Source organism: Hakea prostrata, chromosome 7 (assembly GCF_041222555.1).
Source record: "Hakea prostrata isolate BN-2017 chromosome 7, UWA_Hpros_2, whole genome shotgun sequence".
Classification (NCBI taxonomy): domain Eukaryota; kingdom Viridiplantae; phylum Streptophyta; class Magnoliopsida; order Proteales; family Proteaceae; genus Hakea; species Hakea prostrata.
In genome coordinates, this window is record NC_142606.1 from 17,727,595 (window position 1) to 17,752,854 (window position 25,260).

The window sequence follows — 25,260 nt, forward strand, 5'->3', positions numbered from 1 at the left end:
AAAGGTCTTTTATGGTGACATTAATCTTATGCAGATTAGCCATGAAAACAAGGGCTGGGACAGATGATTCTCCAGTTGAAACATTCAATAATTGTATCAATAATAAATTAACGTATTTTTTGTATTTGACTTTACGCCACAGAGAGCGATGGTTGGGAAGAGGGGGTAAAAACTATTATATATATCATTGGAGGGTCAAACCCTAACCTTCCCACTTGAAAATGTTGATCACTACCAACTAAGCTGACATTTAGAACATTAACACTTGCATTCTCTAAAAGCCTCTTGTTAGTAGAGATGCAATCTCAAGACCTTGTGAACTTTGGAGAAGAAACATTCTTTGGTTTTCGGCTCACAACCCTAAACACAAATTTTCTGTTTGGCGTGCAGAGTCGTAACATTTACATACGCTCCATAAGAGTAATGGAATGGATTTTTTTTTGTCTATGTTCATCCGGGCCAATTTTTTGCGCACCGCCTTTATTGTCCGCAAGAGTCGAACCTATGACCTCTCCCTCTCCACTGAGAAATATGGATCTTACCACTCTACCAACCTTGCTTGACAATGGAATGGCATTTTCCTAATAGAGAGAACACCTGAACATCAGCATAAGTTCATGATTGAAGATCTAGCTATACTGGCCAAATTGCATCAGAACCGTTTGCCATGGGACAAAGTCTAAGACGATACACGAGTAACCACACTAATCTTCTTCCTGGCCAAACTCCACGAAGTCAACTTTGGACTTCCGGTGAGCAATCTGATAATCAGATTGGGAAAACCCTACTTAGTTTTCAAAGAGGGCATGAATATGTAACCAGCCGAAAGTTTTGGCATTCTTGGGGCTTGAAAACGGTCTCAGAGAGAAATTGTGTACATATTACAAAGGTCTCTTAATACAAGAGTTGACATAAAGAATAAATAGCTGTCTTACATCTGAAAATGGCCAGCCTCCCCCAAAAACCAAAGCCATGATATTTTTTTCTTGGTAGAAACCCAAGCCCTAATTTACGAACAGAGAAAATTGAGACATACTGAGCTGACAATATTCCACGAAAAATTATAAATACAACTACCAAACTCCTTCCTTTAAAAGGAAAATCATATACACTATACCTGAAACCCTCCTTGCTATGACCTAAAAAAGAGATGCATTGGGGTCCTAAACCAAAAATACCCTGTCAGGCTAACCACCCCCAATAAAAGAATGGGAAATTTCTTCCCGAACAAATGATGACTATAACCTGGAACTGAAACAAATATAAAAATGAAATATAGCACGTGCGAGGGAAAGACCCTGATGGGAGTGCAGCACTTGTGAAAAGCCAGATCAACCAGAGGATACTTTGCTCCAGATGCATCGAAGCAAATGGGAGAACCAAATGGAAGACAGTTCCCCATACTTCTAAGTTGATTGCCATTCCTTTAGGAACCCAAGACACATCCATGTCCACTCACGTCAAACCTAAAGGCCTCTCCGATACCCCCACCCTGACCAGTGAACCAACCAAACTCTATTTGAACTCGCAACCACTTTCCGTACCTCAACTGCAATGTGGAAGCAACTATTGGAGACCAAACAAAACTCAGAACCACAAAAAAGCAACCATTGTACTGGACTCATGAGGTAGCCGCCACCTTCTCCAGTTTTTCTTTTTCAATCTCTGCTCTCCTCTGATCAGCATGTTGTGCAACGCTGGTTGCCATGGCCTGGTGGTGCAAATCAAGCCTTTGCATAAGATTCTGTAACCGCCCTGGATCTAATGCTTGCAAACCTTGGAGCAAAGGAAGTTTTAAGAGTCAGATGATGCCAGAAAGTCCCTTCATGAAACTGCTAGATATATGCTGAGTATTAAATACCTTTGACAGTATCCACAAAGAAAATAAAGGGGTCCACATCATCAATTGGTGACTGCAAATCTTCATCATCACTGTAGTCATCATCTGAGTCATCATCATCCGAGTCATTCGGGCGGAAAGCCTTTGCCTATGTGCACAAAAAGCCACAATTAGTAATCATATGTTAGGTAGATATGATACACAAAATTATCCCAGACGTGGAACCAAGACAGAAATACGACGAAATTATAGAATCAGTATGCCAAAGTTGCAACTACTGTGTCTACCCATCTCCGTGCCCCCCCCCCCCCCCAAAAAAAAAAAAGAAGCCCCATGGCCCCAAAAGGGAAAACCTATTGACCTTCCCAAAATTAATAAGAGAGCAGTTTACATTTGACCCACTTAAAACGGGCCAGAACTCTAGTTGACTCCCTTATGTGGGATAAATTACAAATCACCCATGACTTAATGGTTGGGGTTAGTGCCCAGTTAACTCCCATTGTTAAATGACCAAATACCCTCCCACAAAATTTAAAGAGAGAAAATTACTAAAGTACCCTTGTTTCTCATATCATACCAAACCCTTAGGTGGGTGAAGGGATTCCCCCCCCCCCCCCCCCCACCCATCTTCTTCATACATCTTGCCAGAAACCACCACCCCTACCCTCTCCCTACCGGAAATCACCCACTACCGTCCCCTTCTGCCACACTCACCACTGGTGGGTTCATTGTCGCCATCCCCAAATTTATTATCCACATAATTGCAGAAAACCTCCTTGTGCCCAACTAATTCCATTATTGCCATAATGCCATTGGTAGTTTTCTTCTCTTTCTCCTCCTCTTTTCTCTGATCTGGGTTTGCTTACTTTGAAAAAATTAATGCTTTAGCGTTATCTTCCTAAATACATGCACTTCCACAGTAAGAATACCATGAGGATTGAACCCACAAAGGAAAAAAAATTGAAGGATGGGTTCTTCCCCTCTGGTTCTTCTCTTTCTTTGTATCAGACGATTCAGACTTAACCATTGTTGGTTTTTAAAGTTAGAGGTCCTTTCCAGCTCAGATTGTCTCACTTGCAGGTTCCTAACAATGATTGAAATTATCCAAATAAAAACCCACTGAAACCTGATAAATTGAAGTGAAATGTAAAGAATGGGAAGAGAAGATTGTTGTAAAAGGTGAGGGCAAAAAGGGACTGCAAATTTCCAGTTAGAAGGTAAAATTCCAAGAGTTAGGTCAAATGAATCGTTCCTATTTCTCTCACGCGACTGTCGGCAGTCCCAGTTCTCCAAAACCCGAGAAATAGAGGGAAATTTGGCACTCTCACACACTGCCGGCATCCCCGATTCTTCAAAACCAGAGAAAGAGGGAGAGAGAATTACAAGTATTCAGAAAAAACCGGCAGGGTTGGGCCTGTAGGTATTTCCGGCAGGCAATGTGAAAGAAGAAGAAGGAAAAGGGAACCTCTTCACCCACCTAATGAAGGGGTGCTTGGTAGAACAATGAAAATAGGATCCCAAGGGGATAGTTTGGTCATTACATGGTTCAAGGGGTAATTTGGTCGTCTTACATTCAAATTTTGAATTCCAATAACTGGGCACTGACCCCAACCTGGTGATTTGTAATTTATCCCATGAGTCAACTAGAGTTTTGGCCCATTTTAAGTGGGTCAGACGTAAGAAACTTGTAATAAAATCATGCCAGATTCACCAGCTCCAGTAATGCCAAGCAATGATAGATAGTAGTAATAGCAAAAACAGATGGCTCAGAATCCAACAAGAACCAAGCAAGCATACCTGGTCCTACAATTTTGGATATTATAACATATTACAGTATTCAAATTTGATATAAAACCATTTATCTAATAGGATGTAAAATCATTTACTTCTAGTTCCATAAACAAAAGAAAAAGGAAACCAATATTAACCACATGAAACGTTGTTAGCAAAACAAGTATCAATAAATAAATAAACAAAATGATGAGGACATCAGTGAGCAGTACCGAGTTTACCGGCGACGCTGACGTAGAGATCATCCCACGATAGCATCTATGTGGATGGATAATGAGTTCGGAGGTTATCGAATTGCTAGGATCCTATGGTTCGATGAGAAACACTGCTCATAGGCAGTTTGTCATGTTATTTTCCTTAGTCTTAGTGGATTGGATAGTAGTTTACTATTGAAATATTTTAATTTCATGTTTGAGTCTTTATGGGATGGGCCTAGAGTCTATTTTGGCCCAATTTTGAATTATTTTTGGGTGTGAGTTATATTTACAACTTAAGTTGGGGTTATTTTGAGAATTAAACATGTAGGGTTGTGAGGGATCAATTTTTTTATTTAAACCTTGTATGAAATTCGTTTTTGGCAATCAATGAATAAAGCTCTCTCTCTCTCTCTCTCTTGGTTGAACCAGCACTTCTCTCTCTCTCTAAGTAACCTCTCTTTCCTCCTTTCACCCTTGTTTCCCACTAGAAAAATACCCCTTGCTCTCCTCTACAAAGATCTACTCTCTTTTTTCTCGAAAAAGACCTAGTTTCTTTCCTGAAAATCTTCTTCTTCCCCAAACTCCATGGTTGTTCTGTTTTTTCTTGCAGAAAAAAATCTTTGTTCTTTTTTTTTCTTCCCTCTTCCCTTATTTCCTTCTATTTTTCTACCCAACGACAGTCTAGTTTTTTTTTGTTAGTCTCCCTTCTCTTCTCTTTGTTTCTTTTCTTTCTCTCCCTCTCTCTTATCACCTACTCTCTTTCCTAGGATACACCAGTACTACAAAATACTTTTTCCTCTTTTCCTAGGATTCACCACTACTTCACAATATTTTTTCTCTCTCTTATTTCTGTTCCTAAATGCTTTCTAACCCCTGTTTTGCAGCCAGGATCAGCAGGTAAAATTATCTCTCCCTAAATACTTCTCATTTATTCTTTGGCAGTAGTTTTGTTTAAAACAAAAACTTCCTAAACTCCCTTTACATTGTTAATTGTTGAATTCCTTGTTAGAAATCTGATATTGATTAGGACAGCTCTAATTTCTTTAAGTTTCATAATACTCTTGTATTAAATTTAGTGTTATGGTGCCAGGATCCACATCCCATTGTTTTCCTATTGATTCTTGTTTAGTTGTGTTTACCAGTAGGACTTATTGTGTTTATTTCTCTACTTTAGCTGTCTTACATGCATGATTAATCAGATTTCAAGTGCTGCAAATTCTTTCTTTACTATCCGTCAAGAATAGGTGTTTAATTCTAAGAGTCTAGTAGCCCACTTTGTAGGTCCCCTAGTTTCTAGGGTTTCTCCACTTTGTAGGTCCCCTAGTTTTTAGGAAAAAGAAAAGGCATAATTTTTCATGCACAACCTGCATTTCTTTTTTTGGGGTGAAAGCTCAACCTGCATTTCATTTTTCTGGTGAGAGTTCAACCAGCATTAAATGCAGTTTTGCCAATCTGAGTTGAAATAAACTACATCCCTTATATGATGGAGCTGACGTGAAAATCTCCCATCCATGAATACCTTTCCTAAATATAAATAAATGAAAGGAAATTTAAATCTCACAGACCTGGGCTGCTAATTTTTGTAGCTTTGCACTGTCGTCTTCATCGCCATCCTCACCATCTACTCCCATTTCTTTGTCAGACCCATCATCATCTTCTTCTTCCTCTTCAGTTTGGAAGCCATCCATATCATCATTATCAACTTCTTCCTCCTTTGCAGCTTCTATACATATAAAAAGGGGGGGAATGAACAAATACATGAATCAGATGACAAACAGGAATCTGATGTTGCCCAGGTGATAAGCACTTGCACCATGAGAACATCACAAGTGCTAACGAAACATTTTACAGTTAACTAAACCATAACAGGGAATAAATTTGAACTACGAATAATGTATCAACCTGCCAGTTGATCCTTGTAGGCAACAAGCAAATCTAGTGTTGCCTTGAAAACACGTTCTAAAGCTTCCCCTGGCAACTGATCCGCAGGAAGTGCAAGAAGAGATGTTAATCCCAAGATGCAAACCTTCTTATCATGTTCCCTGCAGTCATAAAGGAATTATAAACCACACCAAGAACTGAGCGATTAAATTTACCATAAACAATTCACATAAAGACACAACCAGAGGCACTATCTAAGTCACCTTTTGAAATTTACACGTACACCACTTTTTTTGACCTGTTGCAACATCTGAAACCACATATTAAAAATCTCTGTCGCAAGACCAAGCTTTTGGAGAATACCCAGAGTCAAAGTCGCATTGTAATAAAGCGCATCAGCTATCTACAAAACAATTGAGAGGTTTAATCAAGTACTCCCAATTCCAACTTCATAGGAGAAACAAATCATGTAACCTAATTCATACAGCATCTCTTTCTTTTATCCAAGGTTTACCAATTGAAATGTAGCCAGACATAATCGAAATTATACATTGGTTGAGCAGAAAGAGCAAACAACATCTACTTCTGGATGAAATATTGTATCACACTTCCAACCCAACAGAAAAAAGAATGTTATGGGTGAAAAACACGTGTTTCAGAACAGTGCTAAAGAAAAACAAGCATTAACAAAACATTTCACTGCCATTTTTCCTATCATTCTCTATTTATTTGAGGTACCAGATAAAGGTTCTCACCACTTGCATCAGAAGACACTTCAGGTAAGACTTCTCAGTACGATTTAACCGTTCAATAGTGATTCTAAGATAAGGCTCAACCCATTGATCCACTTGACCTTTGCAGTTCTGGAAAACTACTTCAATAAGCTTAGGGGCAGGCTCAACATCATTGTCTTCTATATTTTTATCTGTCATGATCTGCAGCATATATAAAACAATTGTTCCTTTAATACTATGGAGGAGGAAACACTGACAAACGCATTAAAAATAAAAATAAAAATAAACATAAAAACCATAACTATTTGGATTTACCACATGCTGCTTTTATATAAAAAGGACAAGAAAAAAAGAGCAATGTTAATAGAGATCACGAATACTCACAGACGAAAGTACATTCCAAAGGCTTTGCCGGTAGTCAGGATCCTTGCAGGTTAGAAAATGCTCAGTGCTCCTGGATATATAATTGTCCAATGGAACCAGAATATCTAGACAAAAATTGAGCTTTATGAGATGCAAAATGCATAGACAGGACAATAAGCATCTGAAGTTTGTGTAGATTTTTATGATGTATAAATTGCAATGCATCCTTCGTCCATTAGCCAACAAGAAAATTAGTACTGACAGCAAGCAAGACACCACAAAATCCTCATTTATAGCATCCAGAAAGTCACAGAAAATATATTGACTGCCAAATTTAACATTGAGCCAGCAAAAGGATAGACACCAATGGTCAGTTGGCTTTATATATTCAAAACAAGATGGAAGCAAGTATAGGCGGAACCTTATATCAAAAGAAAACATACAGCACATAAGCAGCCAGAATTTATTCCCCTGAAAGTTTGAAAGACCGAAACACAATACAGAAACTTGGGGAATGACTTCCAAATAATTGGTTTGGATGTTCCTTTCAAGAGGAAAGTTAAATGGTGCTATCGTGGCCAATCATACAATTGTAAGCAATGGAGGACACCACCCTCATCATAATCATTTCTTTTCCTCGATCAACCAAGCACAAAGATGTCTTTCAATCATTTACAGCATAGTAATCAAGGTGGTAACATGACTATGGCATTCAGTAGCGTAAAAAATTATGGTGATACAAAACAAGGCAGAAAGGCATCTGCCTAGGTGTCCATGGTGCCCAAGGAACTTGGTTGCCTAGATGTTGCCATGGTATCGCCTAGACGACACTTTGATGGCTATGATGTACAGTTAAAAATCTGTTGCAAGTTGGGTGTTGGGGGACAATCAGCCAAAAAAAAGAAGAAGAAGAAAGAAGGAAAAGAGAAGTTGTTCAGCAATCTGATCCTCCGGAAAGCTTTTTTTTGTTGAAATAGAGAATCCTACAAACAATATTATAAGAAATCATGCAGCATTGTTCGATCACCATGGCTGACCCCTCACATCAGTACCAAAGATCAACAAACAGGTCAATGATTCCATTACGTGCAATAACAAGGTTAGAGGACTTGGGAAAGCAGAAAGACATTTCTTTTATCAGCAATAGTTCAGATGTCATAGTTCAAGAATGTAAATCCCAAACTGAACAGTATACAGCCTAACTACAGAGATTATGATCAAAGTGATTTTTTTACAAGACAACATGATAAACATTGTAAGGATGGACTTCGTATTTGCATCAATAAATGCATCCTGTCCAAAATAATCAACAAATGAAGAGCAAACAAACTTACACAAATTTTCAAATAAAGAGTTTTAACACACCAACACCCACCATCGTTACACAAAAGATGAAAATTATAAATTAGTCAGACAATTTAAAATTAAGCATAGCTTTAACCAAAAAAATGGATGCAACTTACTCGGAAAGAAATCTATGGCCCAATCTGTCAATGCTTCCGTCATTAAAGGCCAAAGACTCCACATCTCCATAGAAATTGTTGGAGAGAAAAATGTCATATATGACACAATTTCCAGAACTTCCTCAAAAACCTCTGTAGAGGGAAAAATACATCAAAATTAGACAACAGTGTTACAAAGTAAAAGTCATGAAACTCCATTATTTCAAGCCTAACAACTAGGAAATGACAGGGCATTATCAAATACTTTGCACGTCACTGGGGAAGCATCCCAAAGACCTGCACTTAATAACCATCAAATCTGAAAGTAAACCAGAAGTAAAGCACTCCTCAGATGGGTTCTAGCTAGGACTTTAAACATATTGGATTCAGATCAGGTAGTGACAATAGTATATCCACATCCTAATATATATTCGGACAGACTTAGACAACATCCTGTATGTTTCGAACAGATGATGTGGGCAGCAGATGGTATAGGATAGTTATTTTTTTAATACAGATTCTCCTAAACGGTTATGAATGCAGATTGAATACAAAATTTTTATTATCATTGACATCATTACAATTTTACTAGTGAGGGTAAACATAGGAATTTAAGAATTGAGCAACTTTCCTTCCTTTCTACTCTTCTAAGTCTTTCATTTTCTTAATTTTTTTGCTCTAGAATTCTCTTGTATTTATTTAAATAGAAAATCTACATAAAATATTCACATGTTTAAAAATTTATAAAAATAAGAAAACAAATCCAACAAGATAACTTGATCTAATAATTAAGTGGTCATATAATAACAGGTTGGAAAGGGGTACCATATCAGAATCATATTAGTAATGGGACAGGTATGGATATCCCTAAAGACGTATGATAAGAACCCTTCTTATCCCTCAATCGAACCTGCAAGTTCCCATTGATCAAACACCAGAACCACCTCTATTCTACTCCCTGAATTAGCTCAATACACACACACACAACACTTGAAAGGTAAAAGCCGATCCGTAAGAAAAAAGAATATAATGGCTAATTACACTCTCTAACAAAACTCTATTACAGATCTAAACTCACTCTTCACAGTGCCCACCCAAACTTCTCCCCTTCCTGCAAGTAACCTTGCCTAGCAGAACTGAATTTATTCCCCCCCCCCCCCAAAAAAAAAACCTTATACAAACACCACTTCCCTTTATATACCCCTAACACAATCCTAACAAATCCTAACCAACTAATTCCCTTATTTGAAGTTGCTCCCCTACAACACCCTAGTACTCTACGCCTATGATACGTGACCCACAAAATTGGTGTCCTAACAAGGTACAAATGTAAATTCGGAATGATTTCAGGTTACCAATTTACAGCTAGTTTTAGTAGGGTATCCTATACACCCAATTATATAGCCAACCAAAACACTTAGAAAACCCATACTTGATAATCAAAGTGGTTTAGCTTCTAGGTAAGCAAGCTCAATCAATGTCTTCTCTCTTCGAAAACCATAAGTTGCCATGCTCATGATGTAAATTAACCTAACATGCAGCTGAAATAATGCATTTCTAACCTTCCAACACTGCAGTAGCGGGAGCCTTCAGTATTGAGACTAGAACATAACAATGCAGTTCTAACATTCATGCAACCTAACATAGTAAAGCACTGAACAGAAAAATCAAGGATAACAAAGCATCCAAAAGAATTTCAGAAACACAAATGTCTCCCTTATTTAAGGAGAATATTACCTTGCCCATCACTAGTCAACATCCTACGCATTATAGGCAATAGAGTAGGCTCAAACTGGACAAAGAGATGAGGAAGCCTGCTCACAGACTCAAGGATTGTGCTGATAGCACGCAAACAACCTACTGCAGCCAGGGCACCAGGATCATCAGCTTCATCATCGGCTTCAGCAGCGCTTATGCATTTCCAGAATGTAGAAGCCTAATTTAGGGAAGAAAAACGAACAAAAATAAGAATTCTCAGATAACAAATAAGACAAATGTTAAGCATACAAACAGAGACCACAATATATATACACACACAGTAAATTTTACCAGATTCTGGCATAATCCAAGAGCATAAGGTGCCATCTCTTCCCCAAATTTGTCCACAATTGTTTCTAGAGTGAAAACGAGGTCCTCATTCTCAACCTCATTCATGAGTTTAAAAAACTCTGCAGATGATAAGTTATAAACAAACTGGATAAATGTAAGCTCGTAATACAAGTAGAGGGGTCATAAGTCAAAAGACCACGTACCATCAAGTAATTGAGGAAGCATTGGGCGGATCTCATTCAAATCTGAACAAAAAATGAGAATCATTTATCATATGGACCCAATATATAAACAAAAAATAAAAGATAATACCACAGAATTAAACAGAGTTTTAGAGATTCAAGAGTCAAGACTCTGATTACATATACCTTTACAGGATTCAACAAAAGAGCGTAATGAAAAGACCGAATCAACACGAACTGGAAGCTCAGGATCATGCAAGCCAGAAACAACACTGTGTAGAGCTCTGCGGAAAGTGTTCTGGTCTGCAAAATTAATGTGTGCATACTGGCCTGCAACCCATGCTGCCTAATGTCCAGATACACAATTTAAAATGAATTAAGCCAAGACAACTTGGACCACAGAAACCAAGGGTTATAAATTAGAGCATGAACCACTGACCACTGCCATAAAAAATAAAAAAAAACATGGTAGCCACATGTAAGCGCAAATGAACCTTTGAAGATTAATGCAATCAAAATTGAGGCAAAAGCCTCTTGAGCAGGCCTGTGGACCAATAAACATGTGGATGCATATACCTATCCTGGAGAAAGCATTTTATAATATAAACAAAAGAATCCAAGTCCAGGTTGGTTGGTGAGCCTAGTGATAAGACACTACCTAGCTTGGTTCGGAGAGCACTTGTTGGGCAACGTCAACCTCTTATGGATGTTGTTCTATGCACCTTGTTGGGTTTGCCCAGCATCTTAACAACTATGATACAGTGTCTATCTTTTACCTTGCCCTGAGACACTTACGAGGCCCTTGCCCAAGCAATTTTAAAACCCAAGTTCCATGACTTGAGATGATAACAACCTAAACCAGACAAGATATTTCCCTGAATCTATGTCAAAACATCTGTGCCTTTCGCCTAGCATCAACAACGTAGAATATAACTGAGTTTCACCATATGCTTCAGGTTGGAAACCATACAAGAGATTCAGCTGGATAACAAAAGCAGACCCAGCAAAACACAGCTGGTAATAGAAAAAGACAAAATACATGAAAAGGTCATACCCCTCAGATAAGCTTTGAAAAAATGATTGATGTAGCCTTAGATAGCATCAGAGCACTAAGGGCCTACGCTACAGAATCTGTAATGAAGCAATTCTATCGGGACAGAATTAGGGAAGGAGTTTCACATTTGGGGAAATAGATGACCAACTAGGACTCTAGAAGCGAGTCTTCCAAGACTTTAATTCAGAACCAACTCAACGATGTAACCCCGAAATTTGGGGTTAGATTTTTAGGATGATGTAGGTCCAGCACTCAATTAGGATTTCTAGGGTGTCCTAGCCAAGGTAGAATAGGGGTTTAAGCTTTGCTGGTTTTGCAGATCAGACCTTCTACTGTAGTTCCTTCAACTAGGGTAGGGTCTAATCGACAAAACTCAATAAAATCCTGATTTCTGGAAAATTCTGAAAATTCTGCAAATCCAAGGAAGAAGATGAATTGCATGTTTTTGTTAAACTTAAGAAATATGGCTGCATTGAGGAAAATAAGATCAGGACTGTCTTCTAGGTGACCAAAAGGGAAGGAAAGGGGTTCAACTGGGGCTGGGAATATGGTTTTCCTATTAGGTTAGGACTGAAAACATGGGGAAGGGCTGGAATTTGCAGAAAACTATAGGAGAAGGGTGAGAGGGAATTTGCGATGGGGTTAGGGCTGCTCCTAAGGTCTGAAACTAAACGGGGAGGGGTTGGGATGGCTGCAGACAGAAAGGGAAGAAGGCTGGGGTTGGAGGTTTGGGGTTAAACTTACTTGTGAATTGAAAGAATTGCAGAAAGCTCTCTGTAGAATGCTTGAATTGGTGATTGAAAACCTTAAGGTTGAAGAAACAATGCACAAACCCAGCCGCAGGGTGTCCTCTAAGGAACCCATGACTTTAACAAGCCAATATTCTCAAACTCTATTTTCATTCAATGATCACGACTGACAATCACATTAAGACTTACACAATTTATAGCCTCGCAAACCCAACTAAACTCAAATTGGTAACTTGGCCTCTAAGTAAACGATACTCGTCAAAATAGGACTCAATTAAAACAACTAATACTAATACTCCAAAAAAGAAATAACTCTTTTCTATTTTAGAACAACACTTAAAGGGAATCAGATTACTAAAGATTCCAGGCCTTATATTGGAATCTCTTATAGACACTTACTCGTAACTCAACAAACACTTAACTAAAATAGAACTACTTTAAGATAAGGTTTCCAAATATTAAGGAACCCTATCCTAGCAACTCAACATAAACTTTAGTGGACTATAACTCTTAACTGACTCATCAAAATAAAAAAATAAAAAATAAAAATAAATTATATCCCTAACCCTACGATCGTGGGGAGCAAAATAAGACCCATATTGGGCCCCAAAAAAGGGGCTTGGAAAATGACCAGAATACCCAGCCTTAGGTGCACCTTTTGGGACTTTTTCTTTGCCAAACCCAGGACACATAACTCAACCACCCAAAAGATAGTCCCTCTAGGAATTTCAGTAAGGGCCCTATGATTGTGAAGCACTGTCAAATGATGTTCCAGATTAATTGTTTGACATAGGATTTGAATGTTGTGAACTTGTGACAATGAAGGGTTAAAGTGACAGTGAGCCAACTAATGGATCAAATAAATCTCTGCAGAAACAAACATGTCTCACAGAGACATAGGGTGGGATTCCAGATCAAAAGATCCTGTAGTTAGATAGAGATAAAACTTGGAGGAAATTTTGGTAATGGTATATGGAGAAGATCCCTAAAGTTTACGATAAATCTGATTGTCAAAATGGTGTAGATCTAAGCTTGACTTTTGAATTTCTTGGGGAATCTGAACATTCAGGGAATGCTATACAACCTTGGATCTTGCATGGTAATTTGATGTGTACCCTTGATAAGGTGAAGTAATGGCATGTAGACTGGAATGGATTTCCAACGGATTTCAATGGTTAGTCTAGACAGGAGGTAAATTCTAATGATAGGTTTTAGGAATAACAATAAGTAAGAAAAAAGGGATAAAGGGTTGGGCAAATTAGAAGATTAGAATAACCAACCACAGAAGCACCTTGGGCTTCAAACACTAAAGGAACCAACACCTTAGACTTGAAACACTAAGCAAGGAACACTAATTAACAGGATAGAGGAGAAAGGAAAATAGAAAAGACAGTCGGGAGAAGGGGACAACTGAGAAAAGAAGAATTGCATGGAAAAGGAAGAAGATAAAACACAGAAAAAGAAGAAAAGAGGGGAGAAGGGGAAAGAGTGCACATGCACAAAATAGATCATCCCATAATCTTTAACTTGAACATGTTCATTTAATTTAATAGTTTATTAAATAATAAAAGGAACAACCCTGAACCCTTAACAAAACTAGGAACTTAACCTACCCTAATAAAAACCAGCTTACACAATAACCCTCATAAAATAAACTACAAAAAAACTAAGTATTAAGAATTTAAGAGCACCGGAGCCGGTTCTACATCTGGCTTTGAAGTTGGCTAAAAGCAAGTCTAAGGTTGGGCAGGTCCTAGGCTGTGCTGCGTTTCTCCAGGAGCCCAGGTGAAGTGGGGTGTTGAAGACAAACAAGCAAGCTTCACCACAAGTTTTATAAAAACAAAATATCAACCTCACTCAACATCCACAGACATCAACTTTGGTAGGAAGATGATCCAATGTTACCTCATGATCAACCATCATGAACAAAACAATGCCTCATTAAAGGAAGTAATTGGGTTTTACAAAAGCGAATGATGCAGATGGGGAAATGGATAAAACTGGATTGTGATCATAGTGCTAATCATCTTACCCACATAGATCATAGATGCAAATCCAGGCCTTGTGTTTTAAAAAATAAATAAATAAGGACATACACAAACACCTCAAAACTAAGCCAACAGCCCCCCCCCCCCAAAATGTGTCTTAAATTTGCACAATGGAACACTCCATTAGCAAATTCAGTTAAGTCATGGTTAGATAATTCATAATTCCTAAATTGCCCTTAATCTCTTGTGATTTTATAGTGTTGCCCTCAGTAAAATACAATCCTAATTCAACTTCTTTCTTCCTCCATTCATCATTTTATATTATAAGAAAAAGATAAAGAATAATACAACCAAGGGTATATTCATCTTTTTCTCCAACCAACCGGCGCTTATAACAGAAAAGAGAGGTGACATCTAATTTGGTATAATTTTGGGGCATCTGCACTTTTCGCCAACTTGGGGTGTCCTTGAAATTTTCCCCAAAATAATCCAGACCTTGTGTCCTCTTGCAAGATCCCGCTTACAGTTCATAGAGTGGATCAAAAAATTGTTCATCCATCGGCCCATCGTCGGGTTACCTTTGCCCCCCAGGCGCGTTAATGCCATGACAATCACAAGGTCACAGCATTATCTGTCAGGTTCAGACTTCAAACCTTGACTGAAATAGCTATTCTACTTCTCTCTATCATAAATGGTTGTTCCAAACCCGAGTGAGATCTATAGAAGACAAAATTATAACAAGGCTCAATAAGGTTTGTTCAGCCAGGGGGTGGGGGGAGTTAATGTTAAACATAAAACTTGATGAATAAGAGGAGCATTTCTGAAAAAAGAGACATCAAAAAGCATGTGTGATGTTAAAAGGGAGGGCTTAATGGGAAACTATGTGGAGAGAGGAGTAAACCGGAATACGGGTAAATTAGTATAAAGAAGAAAGAGACCAATGTTGATTAGCAGGCAAACATGGGAGAGGGGGAAAGAAAAAGAAACCGTGTTTGACAGGGAATCTGATTGTGTTGAACAGATAAGAAGGCAGCGAGGAAAGTGCTATATGAACAATAAAGAGAAAACAGGGGCAAAACAACTGAATAGATTATAGTTCTGTGGAGGTTACTGGTGGAACTGAATGTCATGAAGGAGATCAAAGAAAGGATCAAAGGATTCAGGGTGTTGTGCACATAGGGAATGGGAAAGGGTTTCTGATTTATTGGAAGAAACAGATTTTCATTCTATTTTAGGGTAATTTTCATCTGGACCCCTGAGGTTAGGTCCATGTCATTTTTAGTCCAAATAAATGGATACTTTGCATATGCCTCCCCTGAGGTATCCAATAAGATCAACTAAGGACAAATTGTGATTTTTATGACGAAAATACCCTCACGTCTATTCTACCGTAAGATTTGCATCATGTCTTCACAATTGAATCCAACGGTAAAAATCAATAGAGTGAGAGTATTTTATGAATTATTAAACCTTTGAATATAAAATCAAATAAAATCACCGTCGAAATTAAGAAGTTCTGCGAAATCTCCAACCAAAACATCCACTTCCGCTGCAATATAGAAAGGTGAAGAAGTTCTGCAATTCAGATCACGAGAAAGTGTTTGCAACTCTTTGCCATTTCCTTCACAAGCTGCACTATGTTTTTCTTTCTTTTCTTTCCAAAAAGGAGAAGATGAATTAATCCCCAGGAGAAATCACCGTTCACTGGGAGAGAGAATCCAAAAAGCTCAAGGAACATCGGCGATTGGCGATTGATTCGTTCCGGTGTGGAGCGTGGTGTTGGCTGATCTCGCACCAAATTCCCCACTTTTCCTTTTCTTACATTTAAGGGTTTCTGGGTTTGCAAATTTGCAAAACCTAGCCCGTTACTTACCTTGGTTTTTTATCTGCGTTAAGTATCCTATCAATGCAGACTGGTTTTTGTATTGTTTTTCAAAATAATAAAAATCAACAATGTAGTGGCTAGCGTAACCCTAATCAATAAAATCGAAACCGAACTCTGGAAAACCCTAATCTAAAATCGAAAACCTAACTAATGATTCTTCTGTGACTGAAATCCGTCTCAGGAGTCAAGTGGTTTTCAAGAAGAACGATGAGCACTAAGAGATCAGATTTTAAGGTTGAACCAGTTTTGTGATAGAAGATGACACAGGTAATTCGTTAACAAGAAGAGACCAGGGTTTTTTCTCAGGCGAGATGGAACCCAATCCACTAATCCATTGTAAATAAAATCACCCACGCTATTTGATTTTATATTCAAAGGTTTAATAATTCATAAAATACTCTCACTCTTTTGATTTTTACCGTTGGATTCAATTGTGAAGACATGATGCAAATCTTACGGTAGAATAGACGTGAGGGTATTTTCGTCATAAAAATCACAATTTGTCCTTAGTTGATCTTATTGGATACCTCAGGGGAGGCATATGCAAAGTATCCATTTATTTGGACTAAAAATGACATGGACCTAACCTCAGGGGGTCCAGATGAAAATTACCCTTCTATTTTATTTTACTTTTGGAAGGGGGGTTCAATTAGGAAGGGCAGTCTAGGAACAAAAATATGGGGTTAACAGTAACTCGGTAAGGATGACGACGGTAATGAGTCATAAGATAATGGCTTATGATCTTGTGGGAAACAAGGGGAATGTGGGGGTTGCTGCTGGTGTTGTTTGATCACAAACACAAGAAAAGATATTCAAACATTAAAAGGAGGGAAAAAAAGAAGAAAAAGAAGAAAGTAGATAGCAGGAAAGAGAAATTGAGAGTTTGAAACTTCATAATTATTAATCCACCCATCAAAATTCCAAACTTTGAGGATATTACCAACCTAGTAAAAACCCTATCAGAGGCAATTACAGCCCCCCCCCCCCCCCAAAACAAAAAAAGGGGGAAGTTCATTGCATACCCTAATTCTTGAAACCTATCCTGAAACCTTTAACCTTAATTAAAGCCATCCCTTACATGATGATTACAACAAATCAATCACACCCATAGTCCAAACCCTTTTGAACCTATACCTCAAAATCCACACCATAGGCCACAACAGAACATACACTAACCCATTCTTTTTGAAGCTTGAGTTAATTCTGACCAAAGATCTTGGCTTTTGGATCCTCATTTAACTGAGGGTACATCAGAGATGGGAAAGGGAAGTTCCAAAGGAGTTTCTTAGGCGGGACATCTCCCTATGGTTTAAGCTTCATAAACGGACAAGCAACCTTAGCTTGGCCTGCTGCTGTACTCTATGGTTGAATCCCTAGCAATTTTTTAGCAGAAATATTTCAATCTTATGTATCACAAGGGGGATGCAAACAGTAAACCAAGTACTTGAAGCAAATGAATTATAAGGCAAAATACATTTAAACTCAAACTACAGACATACTGCCAAAAAAGGACAAAGAAATGAAAGTGAAAGAAAAAGCAACAAACCTTTGCTCTAAGATGCCCTGCAGGACTGCTAAATTCAGGAAAAACGTGTTGCACTAACATGCGCTCAAGCTCAGACTTGTAAGGTTCAGTTTGTTTCAATTTATCACATAATGCTCCAATAGCAAGAAGAGCACCATCTTTTTGTCGATATGGTTTATACTCCGCTGGGGCCTCATCATATCTAGATTTAAAAACAGTACATAGGATGAGTCAACCACAATGCTCCAGCTAAGATTCAGTAGGCTGTAGAGTGCAAAGGTACCTCCTAAAAATCTCCACAATGAATAGAATGAACTTCTGCAGGTTATCTTTTCCACGTTTCCTAACCAACTCACTCACAAAATCCATTGCAGCAGTTCTAGGGCTATACAGATCTTCAATAATATCTGCAACCAAAAAAAAAATTTAAAAATTAAAACCAGCTATCTTAACATGGATTCAAACCAAAAGAAGCTATCTGAGAACTTTCAGGTAATATTGCCAGGTTCCAAACACTAACCATAACCCTTCCTCACATACTCATGTGGATCTTCACTCCAAAGCCTTTGATCATTATCATTGAAACACATAAGAGGAAAAATGATCTCAAATAGAAGAATGTCAAGTCGAGGTTGCAGCAACTGGTACATACTATTCTTGGATACACTGTAAGAAAACACGGCAAGGGAAGAAATGGAGCAACTGAGTCTGAATGAGTTTCTAAGAATATTCCAGCAAAACATAACACAAAGAAATATATTTGCAAATAAAAACTTTGGGTTCCAGAATTAAAGCAGTGACTAGAAAAGCCAACTCGTGATATGGAGCCAAGGGTATATTGAATATTCAAGGAAGAAGAAGGCGGCTGCTGTCCACCAGTAACCCATGGTTCTATTAAGTTGTTTGTTTTTTACTTTTGGGTCTTGTAATCAATCAATAAACCAATTGGTACAATTGATTTACATTAAATTATGGTCAGTCATGTGGACCAAGTCAGTCGTATAGGGTATTTACTAGCAAAATCGTCCCATCAAAGCCCATATCACAAATAATCCCCCATATTCCACAAACCAAAATATCAAGAAACCCTTTCTTGGTCCCATATGAGTTGGTTCTCTTCAAAAAGATCTTGGAAGAAGTGTCCGTCATTAAAATGGGGGTGCATTACTCTGTACAGGTCAAACCTAAAGGCCTACCTACTTTCCAAGTTGGTTCTAACTTCTAAGGTTAGTAGTAAGAGACAGAGTCATGTAGGCTGAGTTAGTTTATCTTATTCAAGTTTGTTTTACATTAGGTAAGCAATTCGAGTCCCATTATTTATTTATTTTTTCCCTTGTCTCTCAATGAATTCAGCTAGTTTCCCTTCACCTTTCTTCTCCAGCAAGTCAGCAATAATCGGTCCTTTTTCTCCTCCTATATTGACTTCTCTTCCATAGTTCCATTAATATTTTCTCTGGCAATGCACTCTTGGCAACACTGGAGTTATTTTTCCTCTGCGACTCCTTCCAGCAACAACCTACCATCCTCTTCTTTTCTCCAGCATTAATTTGTCTTCCATTAGTTCTTCTTTGGTGATGGACTCACTCCCTTCCCCTTTTGTTCTTCAGTAAATATTCTAAATTGGAGTTGACCAATTTCCAAATGATGAAGTCTAGATTTCTTCTGTAAGCCTAAAAAAAATTCTACATACACAGGCATGTGTTGATATCTTCAGAGTCTAATGATTTAAGACACGTGGATATGATCCAGTCAAACTGTTCGTTGAATGAACAAAGAGAAAATCAATCTACATGACATATTTCATAGTCCATCTCAAAACATCTAGATTTTGTGTGATGTTTCTACCCATTTTATGATCAGTAGTATATCCAACATCAATCTTCGATTCACCATTCCAAAAAATAATATAATATAATAATAAAAAACAGATACAAATGCAAAACCACCTGAGCCTGCCCAACAGGAAAGGCATATGATTAATTACATACTGTACCAAGCCATTGAAGAATCATAGTATGATTCATTCAAGATGTGTTTCTATTCCAAAAGGTAAAAAGATGATACATATCGGAAAATCAGCAAGTAGTAAATGCTGTCACTCACAAGCAAATGGGTAAATCTTAGTACAAGAATAAATCATCAGTTAGAGCAACAAGGTAGTAATTGGACAACATCACACATACCTGTTGCTCAGATACTGCAGAATAAGATTGGTAACCCTGTCAGGTAAATATCCACCTACTCGAATTATATTCAGTAGGTTCAAGTGGCATTCTAGAATCTTCCCAGCATAATTCTTCTGGAAAGTTTGAGCAAAAGCTTTGTTTTCTGGTCTATGAAGTTTCAGATCTCCAAACCTGTCAAAGACAAAAGAGAAAGAATGACCATCTCAAAGTTAAGAAATAACAAATAGAAGAAAATAAATAAAGAAGGAAGGGGGAAAAAGTATTACAGCTTGCGCAAGGCTAATTTTAAATTCAACAACTCACCGAGTGTAGAGCCTATTCAAAATGTGCACTGTCCATTTTTTCACTTTCCACCATCCCCATGATTTTCTGAGCTCTGGATCTGTAGGCTGCCCCTCTAAAGGCACAGGTCTTTCCAATACATTCAAGAATAGCATCATCCATGCATTGAACACATTGGAATCAAGCAGCTGCTTAGGAATCTCTAACTGAAGAAACAATTTTACAGGGAGGAAAAGGAAAAGAAGAAATGATTCCCATAGACCTACACAAGGAAAATGTGAAACTCTAACTGAACATAATTTGGGAAAATATTCCTATACAAGAAAAACTTACATATATAGATGACCAGAATATTTTGCAGACAAGCTTGATCAAATCTGCAACTTCTAGTGATGGGTTGGGGATTTGAACAAGTCTGCTAAAGATAATGAGTAGATGAGGAAAGGTCTCTTCAGCAATTAGGTGAACTGGTGTCCTCTCTTCATCTGACTTGAATCTTCAAAAAAGAATAAACAAGGGAAAGTATAAATTTAACAAAACATAAAAAAATATATATAATAATCTATAGGGGAAACAATTACATAATAAATGGATGGAAAAGCTATAGAAATTAAAAGGAAAATTTTAAGCAAAAATCCAACAAATGAAAGACATCAATCAATTCATTCAAGGTTAATAAATTGTCCAGAGAAAATTCTCCAAACATCCGTTACCTAACATGCATCTCCTACACCTTTCCACCACCTAATCTGATGATTCAGTAGTCCAACCTTCAAACAACAGAGAACATCCTGGACATACACCTAGCAAATTTGGTGGCTTATCACAACTGCATGGAACACCAATTATAGATTTTGCTCTGGTATTCCATGGTTTTTGTTAAGCCATGTTCAGCACACTTTCTAAGATGATTAAATCATCTCACAAAACCCTATGCAGATCCTTGGAGACTTCAGATTGGTCCCAATTTTAATTATAATTTTATGCTAAAAAAAATAACAAGTCCACTAAATTCCTGCGCCAACCTAACAGCCAGAGATAGCAACAGCCTAAAAGCATAATGGAACAGGTTTTCCAGTAAAGCATGAAAGAATCCAGCTCCCTGAACTTAATACATTTTATAAGCTCGAAATGGTCTAGGCACCTTGATTCCACATAAGAAACCCAATGAGAAATTGATAGGAGACACCAGTGCTGCACTTGCTGCAGGTCTAGTACTTAAACATTACAATAATTTTACACCAAAACTTAGATGTGTTTTGTTATCATTTTAGCGATACAAATTGGTCCTAGGATGCACTATTCATCTTTTTCTCAGATTATAAACTAATGTAAAAAGAACAACCTAGTCTATTTTGCAAACAGCATAGTAATATGGAATACCATGTTCACTCAATTCGTACCTAACTGTCCAATATCAGGGGTTTATTCAAAATTTCAAACGTATATTGAGTATATCGAAAATGGAGTTTATTTCCATAGTCTAGTCATAGTTTTTGCCTTCCAACCATTGTTAAGGCTTCATTCCATTTGGTAATTATTCAATATTTATTATTTCAATAGTGAGTTGTAACAGCTACACAACTATAAGATTCCCTTCTGGAGTAGAACTTTATTTTAGGCTGTTATACCAAAATAATAATAATAACAATAAATTGTAAGGCTTTTGCCCAGGTACTTTGGGGATCTATGAAACTGGTTTATTCCAAGTCGACTGTGCTTATCAGTGGACGCTAGACAGTGACTTAAAGATTGACAGAGGTTTTAAGTGCTGGCGGGAAACCTTGGTTCTCTTCCATTCTTTCCTTTTATTTTGTTTTAACAGTATACAGGCAACGTTATGAACAGTCAATGGTAAATCACTCTGGTTAATGATTTGAATCTCAGATACAATCCACTCTCATTCTCAGATTTACTTGTTCACAGTGGCAATGTGCTGATCATTAAAAAAGCCAATTCATTCCTAATTTAGATGGTCTTATTGCTTCCCTATGATTTGTTCAGCCTATGTTGAAAGACAGCAGCACGCCAATCAGTCTACCACATTTAAGAAACTCAACCAGAGATCTAGCAGATTCTAACTTGTGGATTTTCTGATTCTGAGAATCTCATCTACAACTTTTCAAATTGATTCTCATTCACCCAATGGATTTGAGATATTATCAATAGTATTATGTAAGCCAGCTAAGATCAATACTCCGTCATGATTTCCCTCCCAATCTGGTCTACCATTCAGATTAATTTAAAACTTTTCAGTTCTGGGGTTTTGTTTCAGACTTCAGTGAATTTCAGATTGTGTTGGTTATCTGTCAAAAGTCGGCCTGAGCTTCGAAAGGATTCTTATTCTAATTAAGTTGAAACTGAGTCACAGAATCTGTCCTCCATCCAGAAAGTAGGAATATTTCTTCAATATTTAAACTAAGAATAATAAGTGTAGCAAATATTATTTAAGCTAAAACGGGAGTTCCCCCATCAGCAACGAGCTTCGAGAATGTTGCCTGAGGAGGCTTGGTCATGTGCAACAGATGCCTGGAGATTCCCTAAAAAAATGACTGCTCTGATTCCATTGATGGAGCTAAATAAAAAGGGGCAAGCCTAAAATGCCCATAGGTGAGATTGTGAAGAATGACATGCACAGCCAATGTCTCATTCCAAGTATGATCTTTGGCAGAGCCCATTGAAGCAAGGACTCAGATTGTTGAAACCTTGTACCTGAGATTTCCTCATTTCCATGGTTATCCCTCCCTTTACTCCTACTATCATTTTTGTTTTTCGTTTTCCAGGTCTAAATTTCCCAATTTAGTTTCTTCACATTAATTAATCCCTGTCCCTTTGTGAGGACATCATTTTTCCCTTCATTGCCTTGAAAGGATCAAGGCAGACAACCTCAGTTAGTTGGGATAACACTGAGTAGTAGTTGTTAATTTTCTGAATTAGGTTTGCTTGGGATTCAATCAGGGAGAGCTTAAAGTTGTTAGTTAACCCTTAACCACCAGTGGGGATTATGTTGATTAAAAAGATATAAAATCATTAAATCACACAGGGGATAACTACTACTAGTAATAGAAAATCTGTAACCAGAAGAAATTGAATAAAATCTATTTTGTATAAACTAAAAGAACTTACTCATATTTCCTAGCAAGAATCCTCAAAACAAACAATGCTCCATAAATTTGTTGATCTTGTTGTAAGTTGTGCTTCACCCACTGCAGAAGGCTCGGCCATTGCTCAGGATAGTCAGCATGAATAATTGTTTTAAGGCACTCACCAAGCTGTGCCCTGTGAAACCTCATTTCACATATCAGACAGAGAACTGAAGCCTATTACCAAATAATGCATTCATATTCTTAACTAGTGGAACAAAACTATCAATAAAAGGTAAAAACAATGAAACCAGTCAATCTAAGTTGCACCAGAAAATACCATAGGAAAACAGTGTAAAGTTTTGATGAAGTAAGTAAAACTTATACAAACAGTTGCAATATGATAGTTAGAATTTGAGCATAAATATGTGGAGTGCACCAAGGGAGGAAACTCGTCTTCCATGAGTTCAATAGATCCTGAGTAGAACAGTACATAAATCAAACAGCCTTACCTCAGCAATGGGGGTACTTGTGTGACGAATACAAGTATATTCTGCCTCACCATGTCTTTATCAGTTGGCAAAATCTTCTGTTGTTCATCTAAAGGGATGAAAAGCAACTAACATCAGACTCCCCATAGAAGAAACAATGAAAAAATTGGAAGTTTAAAACCTTACACCATTGACATACCAGGCTCACGAGGAGACCAGTTTTTTGCCACGAAGTTCTTGAAATGAATACTGGCAACTTGCCTCACAGCAAGATCGCAGTTTGCATCCACAATAATCTGCAACAACCTTACCATGTGCTGTGGCGTGTACTGAAACTGCAGACCAGTGATCAAAGTATTATATAATTTATATAAATATAAACCACATAAATAAATAAATAGAACAGTACTTAAATGTTTGAAATTTCATGTATTTGCAGCCAACCAAAACACCAGCAAACAATCAGTTTACATCCATCAAAAATCCACAGGATTCCAGAAATTATTACACGGAAATAAATCAAACCCTAAAGAATGAGAGCTCGATGATACTTGTAATTACAAAACGAATAATATTCATATTATTATTGATATTAATATAAATTAATATTTTAATATATCAATCTAAAAGGACAAACTATATAGTCTACACCCATCGACTGTATTGACAATATCCAACAAGGAGTTTCCTCGAGTAACGTCCACTTCAACCCATAACCAATCTCAAAAGCAATAAGAGTAACAACAACTAAAGGTCAAAGATATAAATTGAACACAAAAAGTCACTAAAATTATACCTGATCGAGACTTTGTTCACCAGCTTTACGCTCATCTGGATTAGGGCTAAGGGCCGCCTGAAGAATAACGGCAAGGCTAGGAAGATCCATGGCCGCAGAAATCAAGACCAAACCAATCCGAAAATAAATTGCAGATATATAATTTCGAATTCGACTAACTCTAGAGATTCCGAAAGTAGCAGAATTGAAGGATGGATATTAAGAAGTGATCTTTGCTGTCTCTTCCTGCTCTGCGCAGTAGGAGAGACAGTGGAAGGGTTTAAGGGAGTGAAGTATTTAAATCGCTAGGGTTGTGACACTCCTATTACTAACGAAAAAAAATAAAAAATCGACAACGAGTGGGCGATGGGCGACATGCGGGGGTTGATGTATGATGTATCGCGTTTGCACGTTGCGAGATTTAATTGGAATGCAGCCGCAACGACCCTGGGTTTTACTTTTCACCTGGTGTAAGGGTATTTTGGTAATCGTGTCGTTGGCTGGTTATTATTTTATTAACTTATTACTTTATTAGCCCCGTTATTAACAACCTCGTACTGGATTACTTCGCTTCTATTTCAACAGAAAAAGAGTTCTACTTCAACAAGAAAAAAAAGGGACAACTCTTTTTCTTTTTCTTTTTTCTTTTTTTTTCTTTACTCTTTTCTATACATCTTTATTTTCAAAAGTTTGGCCTGTAATTTTTCAAAAAAAATTAACTATTATCTCTTCTTCTCCCCTTATACTTCAAAATAATCAGATT

General features: G+C 37.5%; 1 protein-coding gene across 1 annotated transcript; it reads right to left on the bottom strand.

Annotated features, from left to right (window-relative positions):
* Nucleotides 1–294: 294 nt before the first annotated feature.
* Nucleotides 295–24,900, bottom strand: LOC149010204 (importin beta-like SAD2). The gene is made up of 22 exons (XM_089164432.1): nt 24,519–24,900; nt 23,922–24,057; nt 23,744–23,831; nt 23,275–23,427; nt 20,482–20,644; nt 20,170–20,354; nt 19,864–20,037; nt 18,201–18,346; nt 17,964–18,087; nt 17,702–17,882; nt 10,666–10,825; nt 10,501–10,542; nt 10,298–10,416; nt 9,986–10,184; nt 8,270–8,401; nt 6,828–6,931; nt 6,465–6,644; nt 5,973–6,112; nt 5,731–5,870; nt 5,394–5,551; nt 1,862–1,988; nt 295–1,776 (listed from the first exon to the last, which is right to left on the bottom strand). Exons 1-22 carry the CDS (start codon nt 24,606–24,608, stop codon nt 1,622–1,624), a joined length of 3,096 nt encoding a protein of 1,031 aa, XP_089020558.1. The 5' UTR covers nt 24,609–24,900; the 3' UTR covers nt 295–1,621.
* Nucleotides 24,901–25,260: the final 360 nt, after the last annotated feature.